Source organism: Meleagris gallopavo, chromosome 2, assembly GCF_905368555.1.
Source record: "Meleagris gallopavo chromosome 2, MGAL_WU_HG_1.1, whole genome shotgun sequence".
NCBI classification, from domain to species: Eukaryota; Metazoa; Chordata; class Aves; order Galliformes; family Phasianidae; genus Meleagris; species Meleagris gallopavo.
This window is the reverse complement of record NC_139405.1, coordinates 54,440,061-54,449,333: the sequence shown is the minus strand read 5'-3', so window position 1 is coordinate 54,449,333 and position 9,273 is coordinate 54,440,061. Positions and strand designations below refer to the sequence as shown.

General features: G+C 39.1%; 1 protein-coding gene across 3 annotated transcripts in view; it reads left to right on the top strand.

The window, feature by feature from the left end:
• The first annotated feature begins 5,522 nt into the window (after positions 1 to 5,522).
• Positions 5,523 to 9,273, top strand: part of LOC104909729 (uncharacterized) — a 28,098-nt gene continuing 24,347 nt past the window's right edge. The window contains exon 1 of one of the 3 annotated variants that reach the window (XM_085217228.1): positions 5,523 to 6,284. In XM_085217228.1, coding sequence (XP_085073354.1) covers positions 6,059 to 6,284 — 226 coding nt within the window. In that variant the 5' untranslated portion in view covers positions 5,523 to 6,058. The remainder of the gene's footprint in view (positions 6,285 to 9,273) is intronic. The other 2 variants (XM_085217227.1, XM_010707241.4) reach the window with 2 other exon arrangements.

The window sequence follows — 9,273 nt, the reverse complement described above, 5'->3', positions numbered from 1 at the left end:
TTTTTTAAAAGGCAGAGTACGCATGAGGCTGAATATATAAATAAATACATGTATAAAATAAGTAAAGAAAACATGCATGCGGTCAGGTTTGTTTTTTTTTGCAGAATTTTTCAATTCAGGCACGATGACCGGGCAGCAGCCAAAGCCTACTGATGGTGGAAAAAGGAATGGAACATGGGAAGCTGATGTACCCTATAGCATCGATTTGCTGTTTCCTGTGCTAAATAACATGCTTCTTACCTCCATCTGACCTGTAGTGTTGTTTTAATGTGCCAGAATATGGTTACTTTTGGCAACTAAGTTCTACAAATACAGACTTCTATGGAGGCAGCCACTAACAAATGACTGTGCCAAAACATAAATACAGTAGATATTTTCAGTTGTAGAAACACAGAATCATTAAGGTTGAAAAAAACTCATAAGATCACCAAGTTCAACCATCAACCCATCACCATCATGCCCACTAACCATATCCTTCAGTGCCACATCTATGCATTTCTTGATTGCCTCCAGGAATGGTGACTCCAAAGCTTCCCTGGGCAGCCTGTTCTAATACATCACCACTCTTTCTGAGAAAATTTTTTTCCTAATATCCAACCTGAACCTCTCCTGGTGCAACTTGAGGCAATTATCTCTTGTCCTACCACTGAAACCTGGAAGAAGAGGTCAACCCTCACCACACCACTTTTCAGGCAGCTGCAGAGAGTGATAAGATCTCACCTGAGACTCCTCCAGATTAAACAGTCCCTGTTCCCTCAGCTGTTCCCCACAATACTTGTGCTTCAGTCTCTTCATCAGCTTTGTTGCCCTGACAAGCTGTAGTTAAATGTTGGGCAGCCTGGCCCAGACATGTGGTTCCCTTTCCTCCTTTTCACTTTTTCTGTTACACAGGGGTAACTAACGTGTTGCTGAAGGGCAGCACGTCTACTGCAGCTTTTTCTGTATTCAGCTGTAAGGCTGTTAGTGTGGAAGTGCTTGACAGTGCACTCAAGGGCAGGAGTCAGCTTTCTAGGGCTGGCAAGGTTTTCCAGAATTATTGTGGGATTTGGTCATGCACGTTTTAAATGATCCTTTTTGTGTATTTTTATATGAGCATATTAGGTGTTGGACTAGATGATCCTTGTGGATCTCTGCCAACTTGGGACATTCTGTCCCCTCTGTTTTCTGAGGTATGTGGGATATAGCTTATCTGGAAGGAATGGTCACTTATGCTTTTCAGTTCTCCATTCTATTTAAGAAAACACACTGAGAGTCCAGAAGAATAAATGAATAAATATAGAAATATAATATAATATGAAGCATTTTGCAAATCTGTTCTAATTATTCTAACTACATTTGTCTTACAACAAAAAATACAATTTTTTTCAAGCTTTGTTTAATGCCTTGTTTTATTAAAAATTTGGCTTTTGAGCTATAGGCTGTGTGACATTTCAGTCAAATTTTGGATAGTTATTTTTTATATGAAGTTTGATTAAATAATCAAGGTCTGCAGGCACCCTTGACCTACTTTTGACATTTTCATGCAACTACTTTCTGTTACAATTTTTTTTTCTGCTTTTATTTTCATCTAGCTATGTGTTTTTTATTGTAGCAGATAGCTTCTCTGGGTATGACACAAGGCATCACTTTACTTGAAGACAGGAAGAGTCCAGAAAATTTACAGTGAATTATGAAGGTCAGGGCAACCAGAAGATTCAGTTAGAGCTGCACAATAATACTATGTCATCACTGGCCCAAGCCAAATTCCTGCTGGCTGCTATCACATGTCCTCACTATCAGTGACTCAGCTGACTACTCGCATATCTTCAGAGCACTAACATAGAGAGGAGAAATTACTAGGAAAGTCCATGGTTAACAGTTAGCAGTGAAATCTGAGCACCCATTGAAACTCTTAAGTGCTACAAAATGATAATGTAACCTCAATTCCAAATATTTATTAAGAAGCCAAGAGTGAGTCTTCACAAAACTGGAGCGCAGACTGTCACAAGTCAGGGTGCTGACCTATACCTGTACATGCAGCTGTTACTGAACAATAGAGAATCACACCTAAATCAGCTTCCTCTTCAGTTTTACAGCACCCTTGGGTAAATTTTGTCAATCCAGGGCTGGGACAGGCTCCAGAGAGATATGTAAAGGGGATGCTTCAGTAGATGGCACTCTGCCTCTGAGTGAGGATGAGTAAATACCTCAGCCAAGGGATTTGATGCAGGGAAAGCAACTTCATTTATACTCTACTGAAATCATAATGCAAACAAAGCTTTCCCTAACTGTGTCATGAAGCAACTTCTGGCAATTTTTCACAAAACTGGATCTATCAAGTCTTGGCATCTGGCTTCCTCTCTGTTTAAAAGACTACAGTCTGTTTCTCCTGAAATCTTATTTTTTTTTATATATATATATATATATATTTGGTTTTCAAAAAAGGTCTTAGTGGGCATGTAGTAACATCAGAATCAGGCCTTAGAGCTGTTCTTTTTCTTGATCATTCTTGATCATTTTTCTTGATTCATTATTTTATTTTACTATTTTGCTATTTTGTCTACAGTTCAAGAACTTAATGCTTTTGGTTTATGTGTTGTTTTCTTGTTATCTTGAAGCCGCAACATTTCAGAGATCTGATTAAAGAAAAGTTGCACTGTATTAGTGCAAGTGAGGAGATCTTAGCCTCAGATACAGGGATAACAGAGACCTGCTAAGCACTGGGAGATCTATAATCTTTTAAACCAAATCTGCCACTAACCAAGCAGCAGTAATACAAAGCCTGGTCTTACAGCTTCCTGAATTGTACAGCATTTTCTTCAGCCCTGAACAGAAGGGTAAGAAAAGAGAGTGAAATAAGAATGACATGGGGCAAATTAAGTTTGTTCAATATTCAAAGTTTTGTATTATTGATTAACATGAGTGTACACTCATTCAGTTCACTGTTTATTAAGTAGTCTTTTAACTATTATCTATGATCTATTTCTCTCTAGTGTCTATTTTCATACTTGACTAGCACACTTTTCTCCACCCCTGCCTCTCTCTTATGCTCCCTCAAAATCCTCTTTTCACAGATGATAGCTTAAAATCACAGTGAACTTGTAATGGTATTTCTAAAATCTGGAGCTTAGACTATCCTTTTCTTCCTTTAAGAGGAAAGCATTTGCTACTGTAGCTCAAATAAGATTGTTGATCCCTATTTTTTCCAATATTCATGTCAGTCCAAGTCTGAGGGTTGTGTAGGTCTGTTAAAATGAAGACAAGCTAGGAAGAGTTTTTGCATATGTCCCTCCAAGTGACAGTCATTTTTGAGGTATTGAAAACATACCATTGGAAACTAGGGAAAGGAATTACCAGAAGTGGTTCATGCAGTGGAGTTCTGTGTGAGTGAAATAGTGGATGAATTATTGTTGAATAAATGTGTTTTTTTAAGTTTTATATTTTTTAATTTAAAACCCTGTTGGATGCATAAGAGACTGTGTCCAAAAGCAATGTTCTGACCTCTACAAAGTAACTACACATCAGGTAAATTCTTGTACCACTGGAAGCTCTCTGTTGAAAATGCCATTTAGTTACAGCATTTATCTATCATTTGGCAACTAGATTACAACTTCAAAATGCATTTTATACAGAATTCCAAATAGTCTTCGAACAGTAAGGCTAGGAAATACCTCTCTTGCACACAACTGTATAGAGGTGAGGTGGAGAGACTTTTTTTACATTTTACAAAGGGAGTTGATTTTTTTTCCTTTGGAAGAAGAATCAGGTGGTAGGGTGTGGAGCTTCTACTATTTGGAATACCTTCTTTATAAGAATAAAGATTTAAGTAAAATGGTTTAACACTGTTATGATGCTGCTGATTTTTTTGCTTTTACTTCTGCAGCCTTGAGCTGACATTTGTTCAATCAGATAAAGAATCACATCTAGGTCATGAAACTGATCAAAAACTTCAGGTTTATGATTACAACCTAAGCATTACTACAGCTACATTAATTTTGAAAGAGGCTTGAAGGCCCTCAAACTAGCCTTCTAATCTTGTCTTCAAGTATTGGTTTCAAATCGAAGACAAATAATTTCCTGTCTGAATCATCAGATTAAGTATTGGGATACCTGAGTTCTATGCCTTTAGGAAAATTACAGCCTAATCTTCAGGTCTGCTGAATTCATTTAATTCCCATTAATTTTACATGGTATTACAAGATCTCAGCACCTCTGAAACTTGTTTTTAAATCTTTATGTGAATGTCTTCCTTACAAATAAACTGGGAAGCTGTTTAATGTGTGTAATATAATTTGAAATGCTTATTAAATACATGTTACAGAAGTACAGTGATTGCTAGTGTCTTGTTGAAACAGTCCTGCTTTTTTCTTATCTGAATGTGGTACAGTTCAAATTACCTTAAAATATTTTCTTACGACTAAGCCACACTGTTCTTTAGGCAGTAGATAACAGGAGACAGAAGGACCATGGGATGGGTTCCCAGGGTCTGCCACCTCACTGTTTTTAGGATGGAAGCTGGAGGGTGGATGATCGTAAGCAAAACCTGAAGAGCAAGTGGTGGCAGAAGTCAAATCTTAAAATCACGAGGTTCCCCATGTTTAGAAAGTTCCTTCTGAATAGCTCCAAAGACATGCTGCAAAAACTGGCATGTTAGCCTAGTTTTTGATAGGCTTGAGAAGCAGATCAGAGACTAGGACTCAGTGGGCTTGCAAAGCTGCTTGAGGAAATAGCTGGAAGAATCCAAGACTCAACTGCACATGCAGGAGAGGCCTCACAACTTCTGGGTGTACTGTGCAGCGTAGTATTTTAGTTTAAGAAAACTACATCGCATTTAACTAAGTAAGTAAATAAAGAAAGAAACAGCAGCACCAGACAGACCACTGAGATTTGGGTGGGCCTGCTCACTGATGTTTGAAGGTGGGGGAAAAACAAGGGGTTGGATTTTCAACCATGATTTATTTAGAAATTTAAGATCAATTGAAGGACAGTGAGACTAAAACTTAGCACTTAGCGTACCAAATGCAATGGTTAGAGTAAGTTTATAGAAGTTAATAAAAGTCATGAACTCTCATCAAACTAATACATGCTGGTTTTGTAATGAGGGTGATCTTGTATCAAATGAGGTTTTACTCAAAACCTGAAGAATTATCACTTTATGCTACATTAATTAAAAGTAATTTATAAGACTGTTCAGTCAAAGGTGAGCACATGTTCCGTTCTGGTGAAGTATGCAAAATGATGGGGTGGAAGGAGAACAGCTTTTTTTCCCTTAACATCCCTTTTCTGCCTGAAAACTTGCAGATGTCTTTTACAATCAAGACAGCAACACCAGCCCATAATTAACTTTCCCTGCCCACTCTCAGTTCTAAATTCACTTGGCCACTGATTTTTTTTTTTTTTATTCCAGTTTTCCATTCTTGCTGATTTGCAGAGTCTCACTTGGCTGAGTTATGAGCCACTTGCCCAACAGGGTTTTTGTTCTGGTCTACCAAGAACTGGAAAAACCTGTTAGTGTACGAGCTCTTTTTTTTTTTTTCCCCAGTCTTCCTCTCCCATTGGCAGTTACAGCCTGTACACATGCACACAAGGTGGTGCTTACCTTTCATGGAAAACTGCCTTACAAAAACTGAAGTTGTTTTTTTCATCACCTCATTGCTTTTCTAGCTTCTTGAAGGCTTTTGTGGATACTCCAGGAGTTAAGCTCTGTTCTTCATGGAATGGGTTTAGATCATCATCTTATTTTTCTTCAAGAAAAGTGAGGGTGTCTGTGCATGGCTCAGGTCCAGCCTTTTCAGTAATATTTGATAGACTGGGAAATCCACAGAAATCAGCTTTGTTGTGCAATGTAGCTTTTTGGGCGCAGATGCTTGACTCCTTCACAGCAGCCGCACATCGTGTCATGCTGACATCTGTAACACTGGACAAACACCAAAGCGGCAAGTAAGTGCAAAACATCGACAAGTTGGAGAGAAACTTTTTTTTCCCCCATCTCTTTCCTTTTCCTCTTGTTTTTTTTTTGTTTGTTTGTTTTTTGTTTTTGTTTTTTGTTTTTGTTTTTTTTTCTGCTGTTGGAGCAAGAATGGGTCAGCTGTGTGGAAGGTGCATGCAGCTGCTGCGCGACTTCGTGGCCTTCGTTCAGAAGATGTCTTCAGAGCTTGTGCACAGCATAAAGAAATGCTTAGCTCTGATAAGCGAGTGCACCTGCTTGAAACAGAATGCCTCAAAAACCAGACAGCTGTACAAGCCCATGCTGCAGCCTCATGAGCGGGTGACAGCACAGGAATTTCTGCAGCAAATTGAAAGAGGTAAGAGCATTAGGTTTTTGAAAGGATTGTGAAAGGGGAAGGAGAATCTTTTGGGGGGGCTGAAAACAGATTCCCGTCTGAACTGCTCTGATGTTTTATAGTGGTGTAGGAAAGGACAGAACCACAGACTATTTCCTTTGTGTATGGGACATCAAGAGCTCAAGTGGCACAAAAGTAGGATTCAGGTAGAAGTGGTCTGTCCCTTTCTGCTGTGCCACCACTGTTAAACATGACCCGTGTACAATGTTTAGTGAAAGCAAGTCCTTCTAGTAACTGAAGTTAACTTTTTGAGTCGGTCCCTGAAGCAACAAAGCTGGAAAGAGGACTGTGTCAACATTGGGCACTACAGGAGCCTGTTAGCAGGAAACAGCAGCATGGTCCTGGCTGAGTTGTTCACGTACATCTATGGTCTGGTGCAGAGCACCTGGAGCTGCACTGAAGTGCCTGTGCTGTATGTGTGGAAGGCTGAGGACACCCTGGGACAAGTGCCATTGGGCTCAGAAGGCTTCCCCAAACTCCAATAAACTGGTCTGCCAGTATGTACTTTTGTGTACATGTTTAAGGCACAGAGCTTGAACACAATCATAGGATTCAGCTTGAATCAAAGCAGACCTGTAAATCTATGTTCATCTGTCTTGGGTGTCCTCTCAATTCTGTCCTAAGGTACAACATCGTAGGAAAACTTTTTTTTTTTTTTTTTAATTTAATTCCTACTGTCACAGAATGTCTTCTTGGATGAGTGTGTTTTGTCAGTTGTCCAACCTGAAAGCATTCTTGTCTCAGTCTTGAAGAAGGGGCAGTTGCCTGTTGATCTTTTGCTTTGTCTTACAGCTAACTGCATGCATTGTGTTAAGTTTAACAACCTTGGGCTGAAGGGAGTAGACAAAATTGCATATCCTTCTGCTTTCATTTCCATACAGGGTGCAGGACACTACAAACCACTATTTCTTTACTTGCCTTCTTGTGACATGAACCAAGAGAGACATTTATCCTTGATGTAACACAGATAAAGTTGTTTGAAATGATCTGTCATAGAACAACTTTTGGAATGATTGTTGTGATGCTGACCTGCATCCTTGAACTACACAAGGATCAGCCTCAGCTGATGTCCTTACTTGTTAAACACAGGGATCTCGTGCTGTTGATATGTTTAATTAACTGCTGCATATGAAGCACTGGCAAAATCCCAATGTCCCAATGTCTATATCCAAAATAGGACTTTACTTTTCAGTTTTGTTTGAAGTGAGAATCTTCCAAAGCTGAACATTTTCTTCCAAAAGCTAACGTGCTCCTGGCCATTTATGAGTGTTTTGACAGTAATCCCGCTCAACTAAGAGATCAGGTGCAAGTAAAGAGTGGTCTGGAAAAAATGATGATAACATTATGGCCCTTTACAGCACCCACTAGTGCTTCTTGAAAAGAATAAATGTATGTTTTCTTGAGAAATCCTTTCCTCTCTGAGATGGGTCCACAAAGGTCCAGTTTGTCCTGGCTTTTAAGGTGTTGGGATAGAGCAGCAGGGAGCCTTGAGCTTCTGTGACAGCAGTGCAGAGGTGGCCACACATGCTCTTAGGAAAGTCCCAATGTCTATGATAGGAGATACACAGTGCGCAGGAAGAAGGACCAAGATTAGTTCTCTGAGTGGCCAAAGTCTGCTGCCAAGATAGGAGCAGAGTTTGGGAGCCTCAGAAAAAGAACCAAGACACATACATCTTACTTTAGTACTCCCCTGTGTATTTGATTCCAAGATGAGACGAGCAAGCCCATCCTCAAATTTGGACAAATTATAATAAACAGAAAGCCAACATTTGGACAGCTGGTGCAAGGAAAGATTTTGTGATAGGTCATATTCATTTGTTAGTTATGTCAGCAAATGTTTGATAAGCAGGTGAAGATTTTGTGTGGCGTTTTCTTTATCATTCTCCCAAATAAATATGCACAGATATCTGAGGGATTCAAGTAGTCAGTGTGTAAGGAAGGGAGCTAAAGTACATGAAGAGATCCTTGTTTTTTTCTCAAGGTTTCTTGCACACGCTGGTGGCTAGTCCTTCCCTTTGTGTTCATTGCTAACTATTAAATAAAAGTGATCATTATATGAAGTAGTTCTGTGAAACACACCTACCTAACCTTGAAGGTAAGCATTTGCTAATTCTTGATATGTCAGCAGCTGCTAATAGGTTGAGTTTCACACTGAGTCATGAAAGCTCTCAACCTTCACATCCCTCACATCCCTGATATCCCATGTGAAGAAAAGTAGCTAAATCTTGTTCTTCACAGAGATATTTCAGTCTTTAATGTACTGCCTAAATCTTATCTAAAGATCGATCATGTACTTGTGTGCTCTACCAGTCAATATTTAGTACATTACCTTTTCAACTGTTGATGCTATTGAGCTCTGGATCAATGGGCATTTTTTTCCTCTTTGCTGTTCCATTCCATGCACTGTAAGCACATAATGCAGTAACTTACAGAAATCATGGATGTCTGCTATTGCTGTACTCTCAATGGCTATTGCTGAACATTTGGTTTATTCATAGAGGAACTATCACACTCGAGAACAGGTAGACGCATGCTAGGAATTTGAGCCTGAGGCAAGCCCATTTGCAATCCACATGATATTTCCTGAAATTATTATAATACAAAGAATAGAAAACACAGCAAAAATAAGAACTTGTAAATTAAAAATCCGTTCTTGTTCTATAGTTTGTAGCTAAGAATGTCATTTTCAGTTGATACGTTTTAACAAAAACCTTCTGTGATTCAGGAAGCAATAGGAGTTTTATGGAGAACAACAACACCTGCATTTATACTGGATAACATAAAAGTGTCTAAAGGTTATAATTTATCTTGCATCCAATCACTAGCTTCAAGAACTTCATAAGAGGCACTGCCAAGAATAGGTTATTCTGGGTTTGTTTATTGCTGCTGCTCCTGGAAATATGAAGAGTATAGATGGGGTCTATGGAGCTGATTCAGTACAAAAATCTGT